The sequence below is a fragment of the Euleptes europaea genome, chromosome 8 (genome assembly GCF_029931775.1).
Source record: "Euleptes europaea isolate rEulEur1 chromosome 8, rEulEur1.hap1, whole genome shotgun sequence".
NCBI lineage: Eukaryota > Metazoa > Chordata > Lepidosauria > Squamata > Sphaerodactylidae > Euleptes > Euleptes europaea.
In genome coordinates this window covers 36,976,096-36,998,050 of record NC_079319.1, presented here as the reverse complement: position 1 = coordinate 36,998,050, position 21,955 = coordinate 36,976,096, and the positions used below count along the sequence as shown (strand labels likewise).

Sequence of the window (21,955 nt, the reverse complement as noted above, 5' to 3'; positions counted from 1 at the left end):
AGGTTATCTGGGCTGTGTAACCGAGGTCTTGGTATTTTCTTTCCTGACGTTTCGCCAGCAGCTGTGGCAGGCATCTTCAGAGGAGTAACACTGAAGGACAGTTTCTCTCAGTGTCAAGTGTGTAGGAAGAGTAATATATAGTCAGAAAGGGGTTGGGTTGAGCTGAATCATTGTCCTGCAAAAAGCAATGATTCAGCTCAACCCCACCCCTTTCTGACTATATATTACTCTTCCTACACACTTGACACTGAGAGACACTGTCCTTCAGTGTTACTCCTCTGAAGATGCCTGCCACAGCTGCTGGCGAAACGTCAGGAAAGAAAATATCAAGACCACGGTAACACAACCCGGATAACCTACGAGAACCAATGAACTCTGACCGTGAAAGCCTTCAACAATATAGTAGCCCTCTTTATTGTTTTAAATAAGCTATGCAAATAACTCTACCACACTAAAATATCTAATGCCCAAACATTTCCCATGCTGACACAACATATATATTAGTGGATAGATACCCAGAAAGTCCAGGATGGCAATACTCAGTTTCAAAAGACTGGATTAGAAAAGGTACAAGAAGGTACCAGCACCATTAATGAATATTGTGGAGCTCCAGAATTTAACAGATTCTATAAACAGATTTTCTATAAAAATTAGAACAGTTGACAAATTGGGGATAATAAAGAGGAGCACAAAGTCTAGCAACACGTGTATAAATTATTAATAAAACAAAGAAATAATCTGAGGAACATATTGCTAAAAGCATTAAAACAAACAATAAAAAATATCTCTTCCTACACACTTGACACTGAGAGACACTGTCCTTCAGAGTTACTCCTCTAAAGATGCCTGCCACAGCTGCTGGCGAAACGTCAGGAAAGAAAATACCAAGACCACGGTTACACAGCCCGGATAACCCACAAGAACCAATAAAAAAATTCTTTACCACCAAAATTAGGAATACAACTAGGGAGGTGGTTGAAATGTAAGACATCAAATATGTAAAAGGATTGCAGAAGGAAGTTAGAGATTTCAGCTCAACAGATTCTTCAAATTGTGCCTCAACCTTTTTCAGGGCAGAGGCAGCACTTGAAGAACTGACAGCGCATTCCTGAACTTCGAGGGCAAAAGCCCTTAGGAGGCCAGGAAGTGGCCGGGCCGACGTTAGGGCCCCCCACACTGGCATCTGGGCTACTGGCATTAGTGGCCCCAATGCCGGCAGGGAGGCCTGGATGCTGGTCTTTGGGCAAGCACCACCCCGGGATGCCAGCAGGGCCTTCTGCCGGTGTCCCACCAGTGTAAAGGCCCATGCTGGCATTCCAGGGGGCGTTCCAGCATCCTGGGAGGCACAGCCTCGCTTTTCTCAATGGGGCGAAAAGCCCCATTTTAAGAGAAAAAAGCCTTTCAAAGGCATTTTTTTGAGCTGCTGGTGGCCGTGGAACGGCTTAGGAGGCGTCACAGTGGTGCCTCCTCCCCACAGTCCCCGGCCGCCAGCAGCTCAGGAATGCACTGTCAAGTAGAAGTAACAAAATAGGTTTTAAGTCTAATTAAAAAATTAAATATTAACAAGTCATCAAGGGCCAGATGGTATTCATCTGAGAGAACTTGTGAAATGGTTGAACTTCTACCATGCAACTTGTCACTAAAATCAAGCTCTTTCTGGAGGTTTGGATATAGCAAACATAATATTGGTTTTGAGAGGGAGCTAGGGGAAGCCAGCAAATTACATGACCATTAGCATTATGTTCTGGGCAAATCAGCAGAAATTGTCATTAAAAAACATTAAAAACATTAAAAAACATTTAAGAACAGATATATTCTGCTTTCCTGCTGAACAAAATCAGCTCTCACAGAAGCTAAAAATGTAAATAAATAACATAAAATTTATCACTAAAACATTAGTATAAAACAAAAACAAAATTGAGAATGTGGTGGTATAAGAACAAACTACCAGCAGCAAAGGATCCACACAAAATTAAAATAATCCAAAAACAGCATTCAATATTAATTGAAAATTCACAATGACAAAATATAGCAATAAAACAGTACCTAGACCACAAATAAAACCCATCAAAGGCCTACCACAGTAGAACAGATTTCTGAGAGGCCAGAAGGGTTGGGTTGCAGCAAACTTCCTGGGTGGGAGGAGTCACTACTGAAATTATTTAGTTTCATATGCTAACCATACTAACCCTCCTTCATTGGGCACAAATCTCCATGATTGTTCCTCCCTATTCTTCATACTTGATGGGCAGCCCATTCCTGAGCCTTTTGGCGGCCAGGGATGGCGAGGCCGAGGCATTGCCACGGTGCCTCCAAAGAGGTTCCCAGGCTGGTGAAAGGCTTAAAAAAGCCTTTTAAAATTTAAAATCTTAAAAATGGGGGATTTCCCCCCATTGAAAACAGCGAGGCTGTGCCAGGAAAAACCTGATGCAGCAACGCTGTTGCTGGAGGAAACATTCCTGGCCTGGAGAAGCTTTGGAAGCTGACTAACATCAGCTCTGCCCCAAGGGACCTCCCCCCATGCTGGTGCGGCATGTCTCTTCTGGGATTTAGGTCCCGGAGAGACTGCGCCGCTGGGGGAGCGGCGTGCAGCTCCGCAGTACCCAGGCGCCGACAGAACTGCCCCTGCAGTTATCAAGGAATAAGAGACAGGCTGATAGTGGGGTCACATCGCCTCCTGAGCAGTTTCGGCCCTCGACCTCAGGAATGGGCTCTTATTCTATTCAATAGTTGGTGTTCTGTTCTTGTTCAGCCACCAGTTGCACAAATTATATGGCTATTTTTTTCCTATCAGTTGTGTCTGCACAGTTGTTTGGGCAGTGTTACTTTCCCTCCTTTTCAGTTTTAACATCCTCTTGCCACAGTGTCCCCCTCTCTCCCCACCTCCCCTTAATTCATTTTGCTGCAGATCTTCAATTCAATAGTACAAGTTAGAGCACAAAGAAAATTGGGTTTCTCTGCAACCACAAGTGCTAGAAACACATTCTTAACACATGTACACTAAGACTGTGGTCAACCAACTAATAAAACATTAAATGCCAAGAACTACTTGGTGACTTGGAATTAGTTTGTCAGCTGATATGTCCAGAGGGTGTCAGATATTCATTATGTACACATTTGGAATGAGCATGAAGAATTGAACATATTGACAGGACCTAAAAACATATGAGCCCTTTTCAGTCATTACAATTTGGGGGGCATTGATACATTTAAAGGGAACTTTTGGACAAATGGAGATTAGGTAATAAGATTTTTATGGTATATATTATTCAAAAGAAAAACCAAGAACTGGAGGAGGTACTCAAGTTTAGCTGTACTCCTCAGCCTTCTGGTTGCGGAGTAACTTTATAACTCTGTTATAAACCAAAATGCAAAGCTGAGTACATTACTTGACTTTGTGATTTTTTTAAATTGAAAATTAGATGATGGACATATCACTAAGAAGAAACAATAATGCACTGCAGTGAATGCACCATTATCATACTATGAGCCAAACTAGACATGGCTAGACGTGGAAATGGCTATTAAAAATCAACACAAAGCCTATTTGGGCTCAGAGTGCCACTATGGGGTGCAGAAGGGTTCCTGCCTTCTCCTCGGGGTTTTCTGCAGGGAGTTATTTCCCTGTTTTTGCTGCTCTAGATGTATAGAATACTCTATGTGGAGTGGCAAAAATGGGGAAATAAATTTTCCACAGCACTGTTTTGGTATGGAAAATGGTGTGGGGAGTGGCAGGAACTCTTCCTCCACCAAACAGGCTCTGCTTTGTTTTTTAACGGCCATTCCTCACAGCTGCTGTGTGTATGCGGGACATCCGAATTGGGTCAGGAAACCCAGGCCCCGGACCCAATTTTTTTATAAAAAAACCTTCCATTTAGTTCGGCCCTGTGCAAGACATGACACTAGAGGTGTAAAACATGCTAGGAGTGAAGAGAAAAATAAGAAAACAGCTGTTCATATGAACTCCCTTTCGTTGTGAAGATGCATGCATCAGGCAGGTGTTTTTTTTTTAACCCAAATTGCAATCTTCTCCAATTTTTAGGCCATATAACAAATGTGAAGCTTCTTCATGATAAAAAACAGAGTTTTAAACATGGCCAGTGGGGAACAGCAGAGAGGAATAAAAATGGATGGCAGCATTGTTGGGTAAGAAGAAGTAGTTGCAAGTAAAATTTCATGTCATTCCATATTGACCAGAGATCATTTATGTAGGCAATGAGTTCCTCAGCAGAAGTCAATCTAGATGAATATGGATAGATACTGGCCTTTTGCAATACAGTTGACAATCCAGAAGGTCAGATATATTGTGTTGCTAATCCATACATAATTCAGTGCTTTCAGGCAGCCTAGGAAACTAATGCCGAAAACATTACACCAGCCTCAGTGTTTGTTCATTAATGCAGTGTACACTGTGAAATTTAAATGGTGATATGAAATATATTTCTCTGATTTTATTGCATATCTGCTTCTGGAGTAGTACAATGGGTGGTGGGAGTGTGGAGGGAAGAGAATGAGAATAACACAATTCATCACTGAGGTACACCAAGGAGGATTTATCCATTGATAGTTAAATCAAAACAGCCTCAAAACTTTCATTATAATGCAGTGAAGGGTGAAAACAAAATCTAATGAAGAGGTCTGAGAGGCTCAGATATCTTCCATGCTATTGTTTTACATTTTTTTGTACATCTACACTTCCTGGTTCTTTCTGAGACCAGATGTGCCAAAATGCTCTAATAAAGAGGGTTGTCATAACCCAGCAAGCAGCAGGAAACTCAGGTAATCTGGTGAACAGCAGAAATGTTTTCAAGTCCAAAACATCTGCTCACACTTTTCATTAACACTGAATACTTTTCTAAAACTGTCACTTTGCATTTTCAGCTACTTTTTGTTACTTGTCCAGGAATACACACGCACACACACACACACCACAGTTTATTAGATTGAACAATTCACGTGCATTTTCCAGGAACAAAAATTATTCAGTTAACTTTTTAACTACCTATTGTGTTGCAGGCACTGCAAATTAAAATATTTTGCTATTTTATGAATAATACATTCCTTTCTGCTCTGAAATACCACTGGACACACTTTTTTCTGAGCTAATTAAGCACACTCAGTACTGCATAGTTAAAACTAGTTATTTATTCTCAACACATAGATTTTTCATTCCCACCCTTCCTTTTTTTGGCCAATAATGGATGTCAAAGAGTGACAATAATGTGAAATAATTTACTGAAGACTGAACTCCATATGATGAAAACTGGGGAATACCATTGCAATGTCACATTGCCTCCCTTTCCCACTATAACGTATGGTAAATTATCACAGAGTACATTTACTACCTTTACCAGAAGAGGTAAGTAATGCGGGCTGAGTAGGGTAGCGAACTGCCCAGAATGATATCCAAATAGCACATACATTTCCCCCACATATTATGGCAGAGGATAACTTGACATGGGCCACTGATTCAGTAGAAGCACTGTGGCATCAGTACATGTAGTTTGTTCTTAAGCATGTTAAAACACTGGGACAGAATTTTAAAGAAATATCAAATCAGCTTGTCCAGCTTCCCTTTGTTTTACTGGCTTGTATCCAATCACACATCCAGTGACTTGGTGGAAATCACTAGGGGTGTGTAGCCAAAATTAAAAAAAAAAATCACTATTTTCAAGATCCATATATATTGGAGCAAAAAAAAAAAAAAAGGTATTTCTGGTTTCCCGGTTCCCAAATACCAGTAAGGTTGGATCTGGGGTTTGGTTTCTGATATTTTTCAGCTCCATTATTCCCTATGGGGAATCTTTATGAGGGGCTGGTGTTTTTAAAAGTACTGGCACCAAAATCTCAGGGGAGCTGCTGGTGCCTGTTCTTTAAATAACCCACAAATTCCAAGTGAATTAGACCAAGGGGTGCAATTCTATGGGCCCCTGAACAAGGTGTTCCCAGCCATCCTCCATTGTTTCCTTTGGCACCCCACCCCCGCAAAAATGTAAAACTTGAGAATCTTATAGCATGTTATTGAGGCTATTACTAAGCCCAACCAATGTAACGTATGAGAATCTGAAACTATGTAACACCCAAGAAATGTGAACTATGTAAAATGTGATAATCTCAAACTATGTAAAAACAAGAATTTCAATGTAAAATTTGACAATCCACCAAAAAAACATGACCCCGACACAAACTAACTCCATCAAAGAACAAACTAAAAAAAAAAACAAAAAACTTGAAAGTGGCAGAATCCTACCTAAAGTAGCCTAGGACGTTGATACCAAGCCCCAAGAGACACAGAAACATGGGGGGGGCGGGGCGGACACCAGCTCCTGAAATTCCCAGTTAATCCCAAATTTATTGGGACCCATGTTTGCAGTATCGCAAAAAATCCTGGATATATTTGGGTAGCCAAATATCTCAAAAAATATCAATAAGGTATTTTTCTGATATATTTTCAGCTCGGTTTTACCCAAATGCACATCCCTAGAAATCACTGTCCCCTCTTAAAAAAACTTAGAAATGATCAGAAAAGACTACTGCAAATAAACACTAAAGAAGACAGATTCTAATTACAGTACTTGAAAAATACATTTCATATTAACGGTTCCCAGGGGTGGGGGGGAGACTTCTAAATTTGGTTCACTGTATGCCACAGTTTTAAAAAATTAATTTGGCATGTAAATTACATTGATGAGCAAAAGGGAAATATATCAATTATCAAACTATGAGGAAAGTTAATGACATTTCTATAAATGGCTGGGAGATGGTTGCCTGAACTTATTGTATGTATATGGCACAGAGGATAGAGTATTAGGTTTGGACCAGGGAAACTTGGGTTCAAACTCCCACTTGTCCATGAACTTCAATAGATAACCAAGGTACAGTCATCTCAACGGGTTATTCTGAGGATAAAAAAATGGGATCACCTCCCACGTATGGATCCCTATCTGAGAGGGATAGAAATTGGTATGAATCTAAAAGTCTAATTTCAAAACAGTCTGTTTCAGGGCTAGAGGACAGGAAAGATCAATAAGTGTTTGTATGCCTCAGCTGATTGGTGCAGGAGGATATGGCTGCTCACCTTTGCTCTGGAATTAAAAGATGACAAAACCAATGGTTATTTCCTGCTCACTCAAACCACAATGCATTTTTCCAGACCAAAAAAGGAGCTGGTCTTAAAGATGCAGAAATGAGTGTATTATGCTAATCTTGCATTGCATTATTTTTTGTTCTTGATAAGAAAGATTACAGTAATAGTGCAAAGTAACAGTGGTTGCTCAACCAAGGGTTGCAATTGCTGATCATCCCAGGTGACAAACTGATCCTCTGCAGTTATATACAAGTAGTAACCAGAGAGTTGGTCTTCATGGATACAGAATTACTAGTAATATAAGGTAATCAAAAATCATTTTTCATAATCAGTATATGATTACCCGGGATAAAACTGATTTAAGCTAAGAATTCTTTCATGCCATAGTTTTAATCTGAAAATACTGAAAGTTTCTGCTTTGCATGGTACACAGACCCTTCCTAATTATTTTCTGAATCATGCTATCACTGGAGCAAAACTGGCAAGAGTGGACTCTCATTGGTACTTTTAAACACGTATAATTTTTTTTCAGTTTACTGAATGAATTATCAAATGACATTTTTCAATACTCAATGAGATACTCTATTCAGTACTCCAGTTTTAAGAAAGCGGCCATAGTCCAGAGAACTATTTTGGACACATTCAGTGGGACTCCCTACACCCTATCACAAACTGCTGTTGAAATTTCCCATAATTTGAAAACCCACTAGCCTATGTGGGTTGAGAAGCAACTAGTTGTGAAATACACATCAAAAACCCTGCTTTGCAAGCTGAATAAGTCATACCACTTCTCTGGAATGTGGCCAGTATTTTGTCATAATCACTAAACTTATGGCAAATTTCCATTAACATCAATTGTAGAGGCATGCAATAATAAGATGTTATATATCTCCTTGTGAATGTTTATGCCTGAGAGAAACAAATGAAAATACTAGAAACTATTTGACATAGGAACAAGATGTGATACTACTTTTAACCTTTGAATAAAATTAAATGTAACCAGAAAACAGATACAACCTTGAAAAATAAGCACCCTTGCTATTTTCTTCAATGGCTGAATAGCAATCCAGTGCATATCAAGCACTAATTACTCTATTTGTACTAAACAATACATGCCTTTAACATTAAATTGTCTTATTTAAAACACTTGCAAATATATGAAATCTTGTAGTTTATACGTGAAAGAAATAAATACTTCACTAAGGAATGGAAGAAAAAATAAAGCACATTTAAATAATTTTATTACATTCTTAAGTTGCCAATTCATCTGTGAGTAGTTTCTTCACAGATGAAAAGAAATCAAAATATAGGACAGATGTTTGAGAAACCACATTTAAGGTTCGTCACACACTAGCATTTTTCAAATGATATTGGCTCATCTATTAAATAAGGTGTATTTTGCTTGATTTTTGAGAAAAGGAAACATCAGGAAATATTTAAAGGCCAATTGCTGCCAATTAACTTTGATCAGCAAAAGTTGTATTTGAATCTTTTGGATTCTTTTGCCTGTCTGGAATAACATACATTTATAAATTCTAACAAAACAACAACGTGATGATTAATGCCTGTTGGCAGTCCTGCCACAAGCTTGTTTAATGGTTGCATTTTAAATAAATAGCTGCCTTTATTATGATGGGAGCAAAGCTTGACTGTTTTCATATTTTTTAAATGAAAATATCAACAGAAATAGCTTTTCCCTTTGTAAGATGAAACAGGCACTTTACTGAAAGCTGCCCTTAGTAATCCAGAAAAAGTTAAAGATGAATTCGCAAAAACACTAGCACCAAAAGAGCTGGGAAAAGGTCCAACTATTTTTTCTTTTTCAGCTTATGTGGAAAATGCTTCAACAGGATTGTACACCGTGATTTCCCTGATCATGAAAGTAGGTGGCTGCTGTACAGTCCATTCCCTGCACAAAATTCCTCGCTCACGTCAGTGAGCTACAAAGGAAAATAAATGACTGACTGTAAATGTGCTAATTGGCCAAAAGTCTTTACACCACAACACACCACAAGAGATGCATGACTAACAAAGAAACCTTCGTGCATACCAAGCTGTATATGCAACTGGGAAGACAGTAATAAGCCGAGAATATAAGCCTATGCAACATTAATGATTTCCCCTGGATTCAGAGGTAATGCTTCCTCACCATGAGACGTAATGGAGAACACTAGTGATCATTAAGAAGGCAACATTTAATTTGCAACAGCCTGCACAAACTATCACATTGTAATATGTATAACTGGCGTGCATTGAACATAATTATAACAGCTGAATCAATGATAGTCAGAACAGCAACAAAATAGTATGTCCAGATCTTAAACACACTAAATACGGGCGTAACAAATTATTACTGAAATTTGTAAGACCATACATATTTAATGCATGCAACAAACACATTCAAATGGTTTTGACTATTTTGATCAGGGAGGGCGGGCAATAACGCTAATAAAATAAATAAAAATAAATAAATAATTTCTTGAGCTACATAATAAAACCAATGTTAAATACATTCTATATTTTCCTGCTAAAGTGATCATTACTTACTTCTAAATCATTAAAGAATAAATGTGTATCTGCCAGGTTGAAAATCATCTCCTCCATTCTCAATCCAAGTGAAACAGACGTAGGGGGATCCTCAAAAAGAAACAAAATTTATGGTCAGTAAAGTATCGATAGGATACACAAGCAAACATACACAAGCAAACATTTGAATGAATACTAAAGTATGAAGTGTACTGTATCTTTTCTTAATGTACTGCATGTAGATTTAAAACAGTGTAACATAATGAGAGCTGACATTGCAGACTAACATTTCCTGTACTAAGAAACTTCAGTTCAGTGGACCATCCTATCTTTCAAACCATTTGGACAGATGGAAAATGGGAAGCCGCCACCATGTTTCTGAAACTCTCCTAGAAACTGTAAAAACTTCCAGCATGATAAGGAAGATATTACAGTGGGATTGGGGTGGATAGGGTCTATATCAATATTTTTAAACTTGAGAGATGTCTTGTCTTGTGAAACATCCATGATTGGAAATGAGAGTGAAAAAAGCCCATGGTAGAATCCATCATGAACCACTGTTTCCTGGTAAGGAAAAGGGGATTCTGGCCATGGGGTGGTGCGTGTTTTGTGTGTGTGTGTGTGTGTGTATATGTGTGCACTCTTCTCTACAAAACTGCAGCAGGATAAAGGAAGCTCAGAATGCCAGGATTGTTGTTGTAAAGCCTGGCTGGGGAAAATGGACTTATAACTGGGCTCTGTTTCTAGATCTAGTATATTCCAAAACTAGAGAGCTCCATCAACATACACACAAACACAAAACTACTGGCTCTTCTAGATTCCAAGTGAGCTTTGACTCCTGAAAGCTTATACCCTGAAAATCTCTTTTGTCTCTAAGGTGCTACTGGACTCCAATCTAGATGTTTTGCTGCAGACCAACACGGTTACCCTCTGATAGTTGCTCTAATGTTACCCTGTACTCAGCTACCAGAATTTCTGGCTTCAGGAATTAGTAACCTTGGTAGGGGCTGAAGGTACTGAATTTCAAGTACAATTGTTTGGGATTGAGATACTTTGGATGTGGATACATGGACTGCATTAATTTGGGCTATAATGGATGAAGGACTATGAAATGATTTTTGAGAACAAATTAAAGGGTTGTTGAACAAATTAATGGGTACCAAATACCTACACACCTCAGTTTGTAAGTCACTGCTGTCATGCAAGAGAAATGTGAACACATGAAGCTACCTCATACTAAGTCACACCATTTGTCCAGTACTTTAAGCTCTTAAGATCTTTCTGGCAGTGGTCCTCAAAAATACTCATAAGAGATCTTTCACATATATGCTATCTCTGACGCTTTACTGAATGATATCAGGAATTAACACTTGGACCTTCTACTGGCAAAGCATGTAATCAATAACGAAGCTACGTTCTCTGATTTAATAACATAAAATTCTTAAACAACTCTAATAAAATGCTGATTATTTAATCATGGCCCACCCATACACAGAAAAAAGCTGTGGCTTCTTATTAATATACAACACACTTTAATTGCTCTGCAGAAATTACTTTAACAACCAACTTCTTATTGATCTAATAAGCATAGAATATGTTCAGTGTTATGGTTACCAAATACGTTACAGATGTTTGTGTTTAATATTAGTTTTATATGTTTTAATCAACAAACTGCAACAGAAGCCTAATATATTAATGTGGAATATGTAATTTATCATTTAAAAAGTCTTCTCAAGGTTGTGAACACAAAAACATTCGATAAGACTAATGAGCTATACCTCATTGTAATTTATATTATTTAATTATATGAATGGCGGTCCTTCCCAGGCCAATTTGTTATAACCACCACAGAAACTGAAGACTGTAGCTATAAAGATTACTTCTCAGTTTTGCTCCTATTCTGTCTGTTCAGAGAGCTTTCAGGAAGATCTTTTGTCTTCCTTAAAATTTGACTGTCATGTTCCATAAAATACATTGAAGGCCACAAATAATAATAGTCTAGATATTCAGAAATTTTAAAATGATGTGACAAAAATAATGAATTCATGTTTCACAATTACAGTTACATATCCTTAAGAGAGAAAGAAAACTTGCAATTCAGAATACTTCACACATTACATTTCCTTTCCTGCACAGAAATAATTTCCATATAGAAAAATATACATAAATATCCTATACAAAGCAACTTTCATTATAAATCAACCCTTAAAAAAAGGTAAATTGATATTTTCAAGGTGAATGTACATTTACTTGCTTTGTTTCTACCACATAGTGAAATTCAACGATAACTAAGAGAATGATTTAGGGCTAGTTAGAGAACATCCTGCAGAAGAGTCAGCTCAAAACAGTTGGATCTCTTAAGAGGAAGCACATACAGATAAAATAGATGAAAGTGACAACCAACAAATGGAGGAAACAATCCTATGCAACAAGTTGCAAGCCTGAGAACATCTACCTGAGCAATATGCCTGACACACATACAACAGCCTGAGTCCTTAACAAAAGTAAGAGGCCTAGTTTTTGAGGGTAGCAGAACTGCCAGCTTGCAAGTGTTCTACTGAAAAGTTACCCAATATTGTAGCATGAAAACCTAGAGAAATGTAAGCTTCACCCACAATCCTCTACCCCCGATCTCTTCCTCGGATGTCTCTGACATCCACAGCTCCAATCCACAGTTGTGTCTAGTTCCTCTCCATGGCACCTCTCAAGGGGTTTAGTATTTTTAATCAGTTTGGCAACTCAGAATTATGAGAAGACTACAATTTGTTCATTGCAAACAAATGTTTCAGGCAACCAAATAGACGACTGTATATGTGGACATCACCAGAAAGCAAATGTAAAAATCAAATAGATTACATAATCGGAAGCAGAAGATGGAGAAGCCCTACTTTCTCTGGCAAAACAAGACCAGGAACCAATTATGGTACAGACCATGAATCGTGAATATCGAAAATTAGAATAAAGCTGAAGAAAAAAACCAATCTAAAAATACAATCTGAACAGCGTTCCTGAAGAGTTTAAAGCCCATGTAAAGAACAGATTTGCATTACTAAGCTCAAGTGAATATGAACCAGAAAAACTATGGGTGAGAACCAGAAATATTATCAAGGAAGAATGCACAAAGACTATTCCTGTAGCCAAAAGAAATGCAAAGCCTCGATCGATGACTGAGGACACTCTTAAAATTGCTAAAAATAGATGAGAAGCAAAAGTAAAAGGTGACAGAAACAGAACCAAAAGTCTAAATGCAGCATTCCAGTGACTCACATATAGAGATAGAGAACTATTACAATAACCCATGTAAGGAAATAGAAGAGAACAACACAAAAGGAAGAACAAGACCCAAGAAATCAAAGGGAAAATTAAAGCATAGTTAGGCATGCTGAAAGATCAACATAGAAATACATTAACTGAACAGGACAAAAGAAAAGAAAAGATGGGAACAATACGCTAAAGGATTACACAAAAGTGATGAAAGGATGAGAGATTCCTTCCAAAAAGAATCTTTTGAAAAAGAACCTACAGTTTTAGAAAGTGAAGTGAAAGCTGCACTGAGAGCAATTGAAAGAAACAAATCACCAGGAGTATATGGTATATCAATAGAGCTATTCAAAGCCACAAAAACAGAGTCCATCAAAATCTAAACAAGAATATGTCAACAAATATGGAAAACAAAACAATGGCCCACAGACTGGAAATACTCAATTTACATTCCAATTCCAAAAAAAGGAAGGTGTCAGACAAGGATGTATTTTTTGGCCTTTTATGCATGGTCGGTTTCTGCTGGATGTGCTGCTCTCTATCTGCACAGTATTTGCAGTTGAATTCTCAAAACACTATGCCAGGGGCTTCTGAACCACATGTGAGTCCCTTTCCCCTGAAAACACTGCTTTGTACTTGGCTGTAGTGTGTTTTTTAAAAATATGTCAACAGCCCCTGCCAGACCTGCAGCAGGGAATCTTTCATTTGATCTGAACCGAGTGGCCATTTTACAGCCAAAGCAAAGGGTCCGGACATCCCTCTCCCTGACCAATTTGTTTCTAGCTATCTCAATTCAGGGGTCATAAGAATGTAAAACACTCACACAGTCAAAATATTGTCGAAGGCTTTCACGGTCAGAGTTCATTGGTTATTGTAGGTTATCCGGGCTGTGTAACCGTGGTCTTGGAATTTTCTTTCCTGACGTTTCGCAAGCAACTGTGGCAGGCATCTTCAGAGTAGTAACACTGAACTGTCCTTCAGTGTTACTACTCTGAAGATGCCTGCCACAGTTGCTGGCGAAACGTCAGGAAAGAAAATTCCAAGACCACGGTTACACAGCCCGGATAACCTACAAGAACCAACATACACAGTCATTTGTGACATTCATTGTCCCATCAGTAGTCTTGCACTAGCAAACAAAAAAAAAAAAAGGCTTGCATGCTTATAAGATGTGTATAAGGAGAGGGTGGCAAATCAGCACAGTTCTGTTCCATCCTACTGAGAATTGAAACTGACCCATACTCGCTGTGAAACTGACCAAAAGCAGCCCTGTAGGTTGTTTGTGATTATTTCAATATTCTCTTAACTGATCAGAAACTGAACCAAACTCACTGTGAAATTGATCAAATTTGCAGCCTAGTGGTTTCTGTTGCTAGCACCCTCAATGATGGCTTCCTGGGGAGAGGCTGGATGAGGGGGACAGACACGTAGGAAGGAGAAGTGAGAATGGGCATGGGGAGAAAAACCCGAAGTGACAAGTATGCACAGGACCAGCTTTTGATTTGGGATCAAGACAGACTTTAAACTTGGAGTAAAACAGCATACTGAAAACATGGGGGAAACATGAGGGGAGAGTGAGGTAATTTTTGAAGGTCGGAAAATACATGCATAATTAAAATGAAGCCCTGAAGTAGTTTGGTGTGACTGCGACGGGAACAACTTGTGCATAACAGGCCTATCTCTCTGTCTTCAATCTATATGCAGAAAAAATCATAAGGATTAGATTTAGATGAAGGTGCAGTGGAAATTGGTGGAAAAACTATTAACAATTTGAGCTATGCAGAGGACACCCCATTACTGGCAGAAAACAGTGAAGACTTGAAAAAACTACTGATTAAGGCTAAAGCAGAAAATGCCACAGCTGAACATCAAGAAGACAAAAGTGATGTCTAATGGGGAATTATACAACTTTAAGGTTGATGATGAAGTAATTGATTTTCTGTTCCTTGGCTCCATCATCTACCAAAAAGGAGACTGCAATCAAGAAATCAGAACAAGATTGAGACTGGGAAGGGCAACCATGAAGGAGCTAGAAAAGATTTCTAAGTGTAAGGATGTGTTGCTGGCAACCAAGATCAAATTAATTCATGAAATAGTATTTCCCATTACTATGTATGGGTGTGAAAGTTGAACAATGAAGAAAGCTGATAGGAAGAAAGTTGATTTATTTGAAATGTGGTGTTGGAGGAGAGTTTTACGGATACCATGGACCACCAAAAAGACAAATGAGTAGGTTCTAGATCAAATCGAGCCTGAATTCTCCTTAGAAGGCAAAATGACCAAACTGAGGCTATTGTACTTTGATCACATTATGAGAAGACAAGGCTCCCTGGAAAATACAATAATTCTAGAAAAGTTGAAGGCAGCAGAAAAAGAGGAAGACCCAACATGAGATGAATTGACTCAGTCAAGGAAGGCACAGGCTTCAGTCTACAAGACTTCAGCAAGGCTGTTAGTGATAGGACATTTTGGAAGACATTGATTCATAGGGTCACCATGAGTTGGAAGCAACTTGATGTCACTTAACACACACACACACACACACACACAAACGGGAAGTTGGCAATCCTCTTAAAATAGAATGTTTGGGAATGACATGGATTCTGATTATGTTTAATTTTTGTAAAAAATGCATTATGAAAATTAAGCAATGCAATTACCTACATTGATACTTACTGTTTCTTGATATCTCTAAGAATAAAGAAACCAGATAAGTTATGTTGAGACCCAATGGAATTGCTAGTTATCAGATGATTTGTGTCCTGCGCTAGTAGAACAGCCTGTTTTGTTCCAGTTAATTTTACAATCAGTGAGCTCTCCAAAACGGCTAATGAACTGCACTATGTTAATTTAATTATGGGAAGGAAAAAAGAAATGGAGGAAAAATCAGTTGATGGAATATCCATGCAATGTAAATCTCATGAAGCTAAGAAATAATGCAGAACATGTTTCTTTCAAAATAAAACAATGTTTTAGAGAAATTCCAGATATCAAACAGGGCCTTTTAGTTGTCTCTAAAATATAATTACACATCTGATTTTGATACTGCATTTCGTGTGGTTTTGGGAATTTGAATTTTTTGACATTACGCTAATAGTTACCAGTGTAGCTATATCAGTTTAAACTGTTGCTTGTTGCATGTGAATTAAATATCGGGATTGAATTCTGAAACTTCTGTGAAAAGATCTCCTGGGCTGTCATTTATTCACACATATATAAGAATAAGAGTGTTTTGTATTTTAATCCGTTACTTACAGTAATGTACATAACATTACATTTAGGATTCCCATCTGAATACATTCCTCATCATTTTTAATTTTTAACTTCACATTAACACTAGTTATTAGTCAACTTAAGTGATCTAGAGATTCAAATCAATGATTGGCAGCCGTATCATTATATCTAATTCTGAACATGTATAACGTGGGTCAAAAAAGCTGCATAATTGAGCCATGTACAGAGAAGGGGGGTTTCTGCAAACCCAGAATAATTTCTAGGTTTTCAGAAAAATCTGAAAAGTTTTTAAAACAAATTATTTTTAAAAACTCTCTCAAACAGAGAATTCTAATAAAAATACTGCCTGAGACCTCATATGAATATGATCGGCATTAAGAAAATTTGTAAAAAACACTGAGGGGAGATAGCAGCAGCAGGAAGACAAGAAAAGGAATGGTTGGAGGGCTGGGGTGGGAGGAAGCATGATGATTAGGGGCAGGAACGACAAGCAACTGCAACACTTACACCCATGAATAAGTTGTGAACTGGATGGACAGAGAAGGTTTGAAGAATCTCCTGTCCTTTCTCCTTGAAAGCCCCTTACTACTACTGCTGTTTGATGGCTGATGACGCAGGGGTGCTGAGATAGGTTTTCCTATCTATCTCCATGAGGTGCACTTTCTGCTTCAATCATCTTCAATCCTCTCTGATGTCTACCTGATTTAGGATCTGGCTGGCAAGAGGGATGGGAGGCCACTGGGGAGTGGGTAAATAGAGAACTATGGGAAAAAATTGGGGCAGGGGATGGATGTGATTTCCCTCTCCCATGAATCTTATAGGTCTTGCCACCCCTTTTTAATAATGTTTACTCATTCTTTCAGTGTTTATTTGAAATGCCGGGATGCCCCCCCCCCCCGGAATGCCGGCACAGGCCTTTACTCCAGTGGGATGGCAGAGGAAGGCCCCTCTGGCATTTCAGGGTGTTGCTTCACATGAAAAAACCTAGCAAGGAACAATGTTCTATGTCCTCTTTGCATGCTGTGCTGGCTTTTTAAATAGAAAATTCCAAAATGTGGTCCTCTATACACGGTCAGAAGTGCTGAGTGCATTCTACAATCTCTCTCTTCTTCATATGTGAATCAGGCACAAAGAACTGAAATGCTGTAATAATTCTTCTGCTAAATTCATCCTGCCCTCTGTTAGTATGGGCAGTATGGGTCCAAAAGTTAAAGTTAATCCTGTCATGCAAACAAGTCCATAGAAGTTGTAAACTCACATCAGTTTTTACTGATCTGCCTTTCCATACATGCCCATTTTAACAATTTATTATAAGATTAAACATTTTAAAATTCCTACATTTTCATATCCTTTAAAAATGCAATGTTGATAATAGCTGTTTTAAATGTATGTTATTTTAAACAACCAATGAGATTTTCTTTAAAAAATGATTTATTTTCTTCCTTTAGGGCAGGGGTTGGCAAACTCATTAGTCAAAAGAGCCAAATATCAACAGTACAACGATTGAGATTTCTTTTGAGAGCCAAATTTCTTAAACATAAATTATATAGGTAGGTACACTGTTTATTAACTTAATAAACTTTAATTAAAGTTTTAAGTCTTAATTAAACTATAGGTACACTGAATAAAACTTGATATCATACTTAATAATAATCTTATTTATTGATAAAAATTAAATTCTAAGTCCCTGCCATTTCCCCCTCCCTGTACAGAGTCCTCGTCTGGAGGCCTGGTCTACCGCCATAAAAGCCTATTGGTAGACCTGGCCTCCGGCTGAGTCCCATTGGGAGGCCAGGTCTACCCACTGGCTTTCTTGGCAGTAGACCTGACCTCTGGAGGCCCATAGAAGCCAATTGGTAGACCTGGCCTCTGAAGGGGGACTTTTCCCCTCCTCGGAGTCCAGGTCTACTGACAAGAAAGCCAGTGGGTAGACATGGCCTCTGAGGAGGGAAAAAAGTAAGTAAGGTATCCATAAAATTAAATCATGACAATGACTGACAAACACTTAATGTGAACAATGTAAGCAAACTTCTAGATTCACAGACGCAGTAAACACATGAGAACATAAGAAAGGCCGTGCTGGATCAGACCAAGGCCCTTCAAGTCCAGTAGTCTGTTCCCACAGTGGCCAACCAGGTGCCTCCAGGAAGCCCACCAGCAAGACCAGTGCAGCATCATTGTCCTGCTTGCATTCCATAGCACCTGATATAATAGGCCTGCTCCTCTGATCCTGGAGAGAATAGGCATGCATCATGACTAGTGTCCATTTTGATTAGTAGCCATGGATAGCCCTCTCCTCCATGAACAGGTCCACTCCCCTCTTAAAGCCCTCCAAGTTGGCAGCCATCACCACCTCCTGGGGCAGGGAGTCCCACCATTTAACCACGCGTTGTGTGAAGAAATACTTCCTTTTATCAGTTTTGAATCTCCCACCCTCCAGCTTCAGCAGACGACCCCGAGTTGTAGCATTATATGTGTCCCAGGTCGGGGGCCCCACCCCACACCCCGGGGCTTTCCTGCCACCCTCCACTTTACAGACAAGCCCCTGCACTGGCTCCAAAGTGTGCCTCTTCCCAGCTTACAGGGATCCGCAGGCCCAGAAGACAACGGGGGAACGGAGTCGGTGCCGCAGAAGACGGGGCGCTGCAGCCCAGCGCCGCTGCCGGGGACGTGCCGCCAAAGGAAGCCCGCCCTGCCCAACAGCTGATAGGCGGGCGGGCCCGGGCCAGGAACCGCCCAGCCACCTGCCCAGCAATCGTGCGGCTAGAGGGGAGGGGAGGCTTTAGCCTCCCAACCATTGAGGGCAAGGGAAAGGGGAACCCGGCCATTCTCCACAGCGGGGGGGGGGGGGAGAGACAGCGTGCCCGCTCGCCTGCTCTCTCTCTCTCAGGCATGCCGGCTCCGCAGCCCGGCTGCGGAGCGAGTGGACACGAGAGCAGGGGCTCCGAACCAAGTTCGGAGAGCCGCACTCAAGGGGCCAAAGAGCCGCATGCGGCTCTCGAGTTGCACTTTGCTGACCCCTGCTTTAGGGTAATTTGAATCTGCCTGCCAAATCAGGAACCAGGACTCTGAACATATACAGAAATCCTATCACTTACTACTGACAAATCACAAACAGAATAGAGGTAAGTGATCAGGGTGGGGAGCAGGTATCCTGTGCCAGCACAAGATTTTATTTTAGATATTAAATAATGGAAGAAACACAAAGCTAAACCATGGCTTGGATCCAACAGAACATCTCCATGGACAGAAGGCTTTCTACCTGAAGAGTTCTACTTTCTCCCTCCCTCCCTCCCTCCTACGGCAGCCCCCAAAGGCTCCTTGACATACTGCTTCAGAATGTTGAGCTGCAGTGGGAAGGGGGAGATTAAAAAATTATGTCCTATGAATGGATGGAATGGTAATTTCCAAAAGTTAACTTCCTGAGAAAAGAGAACATTTGTGCATCCCATACACATATCAGGGAGAGAAGCAGAAGAAGAATCTCGGCATATTTTACTTTAGAAATTAAACCGCGGAAGAAGCCTGTAGTGACACCCCCCCCCCAAATTAACACTTAAAAAAAAAATAACAGCTACTCACAGCAAGGCTTTGCAGATGATGATGGATATTCTCAAGCCTGCTTTGAAGTAGACTTGCAAACCTCCAAGTGAAGCCTGGAATTTGCCTGGAATTACAAATGATCTCCAGAGTACCGAACAGCTCCCTTGGAGAACATGGCAACTTTGGAGGGTGGATTCATGGCATCACATCCTTGTTGAGTTCCTTCCCCAAACTCCACCCTTCCCAGGCTCACAAATCTACAGGAATCTCCCAGCTGGCAACCCTATTTCAGCGTCAGGTTTGTTCCCACCACTGTAAGTAAATATTTCAGAGTATGTGCAGAGTGTCTTCAGGAATCATAAAGGACACATATTAAGGAATCAAGGAAGTATATACACCCCTGTAAACTTTGTTAAAAGCAGTTCCCAGTCCCATGCTTCTTTAAACACAAACAACTCAGATTTCAGATCTTTACAATTTACTTTATATCCAACAATGACTCACTCTCAGAAGAAAAAGATATCAAATGAAATTTAAGTAATATGCATACTCATATCTCTTCCTTCCTCCTACACCTTGTTTCCCCCTGTCTATTTTACCTTGAAAAGCCCTTAAATTCTGGGACTATGAAACTCTCTCTGTAAGGTACAATTTTTCTTGATGGTACTGAATATATCTATATCAGGGATCTCCAACCTTTTTTGAACCTATGAGCACCATTGGAATTCTGACACTGGGTGGTGAGCACAACTACAAAATGGCTGCCAGTAGAGCAAGAGACAACCACAAAATGTCAGTGAAATCATGCATAAATTTAATCGTAACTGTCCAATATTTCAGGCAGAGGCTCTGTTTAACAGGATGCCTTTTAAAATTAACATGTTGTTTAAAATATTTTCTTGCATATCCCTTCAGGCTTGCAGTGAAGATACTTATGCTGTGATGGTAGCTGCTGCCAAAAGCAATTATTTTCTTGACTCTTGACAGCCAATGAGATCTTTAGTGGCCAATCCAAAGCTTGATGGACAAAAGTCCCACCTGGCCCACTCACCTTTTAAAAACACTTCATGGGCACCAGAAAAGGTTTGCTGGGCACCGTGGCACCCATGGGCACCACATTGGGGATCCTGATCTATATGCATAAATGCATCATAACCTCTGTCCTTGTGCAGTGGTTCTCAATCTTTCATATTCTACGTCACACCACTCACTTTATCAAAGAACTTGGTCTTATTATGATATAAAACAAAAAGCCCACTTTTCCCAAGGACATTTACATGTTTACATGCATTCTGTTACTATATTTATCATTTACAGTAAGATTTAAGGATAAAGTTTTTTGCAATAGTAATATTGGTAGTAAATTTTATTGCTATGGCTTTAATAGATAATCCCTTTCAGGTAGGATTGGTAGAAAGTGGCAAATCAAAGACACTTACTAGTGGGCAGGAGGAATGTGGTATTATAAGACCGAGTGTCCAAGGTTACAAGTAACATGCAAAAAAACACATATGGATAATCCGTCGTGGGTAAAGTCGGCAGGAGACAGCATGTCATACTTGTAGGGAGGGATTGAGAAAAAACAAATTTTTAGAACTTGTTACAAAAAACCTGCATCCCACCTAGACTACTTCTGCATCCCACTGGGTATGAGTACCACTGATTGAGAACCACTGCTAGTGGCTCTTAATGTCCTCTTAATGGGGCATTTTACCAGTAAAAACAGATATGAAGAGGCTTTAGGAGAATGGGTAGAAAAAGACATAGCAGAGACACAGCAGAGGTTCATAAAATTAAGAACGATATGGAAAGACTGGATATATAGCACTGGTTTCCAAAGTGGATGGTACCACCACCTAGGGTGGTAGGAATGCCTAGGGGGTGCTAAGAAGCAAGGGAGCATTGGGAGGCACGGGAGATGGGCCCTTTTGACCATGTTGTTTGCTTATTTATGATCAACCAGGCTGTGCCAGATGCCTTTACCATTCACTGTGTCATTCATCACCAACATCTGGTTGTAAAAAAACTGTGATTGCCTGCACAGGTCTTCATACACTATAATTACTGCAGTGAATAAAATTAAAACCCATGCTCTCAATGATCGACTATTCTGGGAGCTCTGTCTTGAGAATGATGAAGATTTTGAACATTTACTGCTTCATACTGAAGTTTGTTGGCTATCAAAAGGCAACTGTGTGAGACATTTTTATGACCTTTTTGACACCATTGTGGAGTGTTTTGAAGACACAAATGTTTTGCTCATTGATAAACTCAAAGAGATCAGGTATGATATTGCTTATTTAT

The 21,955-nt window shown here is 39.6% G+C and overlaps 1 protein-coding gene across 1 annotated transcript in view; it reads right to left on the bottom strand.

Annotated features, from left to right (window-relative positions):
- EYA1 (EYA transcriptional coactivator and phosphatase 1) overlaps positions 1–21,955 on the bottom strand; it is a 106,254-nt gene that overhangs the window by 31,088 nt on the left and 53,211 nt on the right. The window contains exon 12 of the mRNA XM_056854234.1: positions 9,635–9,724. Within this exon, the coding sequence (XP_056710212.1) occupies positions 9,635–9,724 (90 nt within the window). The remainder of the gene's footprint in view (positions 1–9,634; positions 9,725–21,955) is intronic.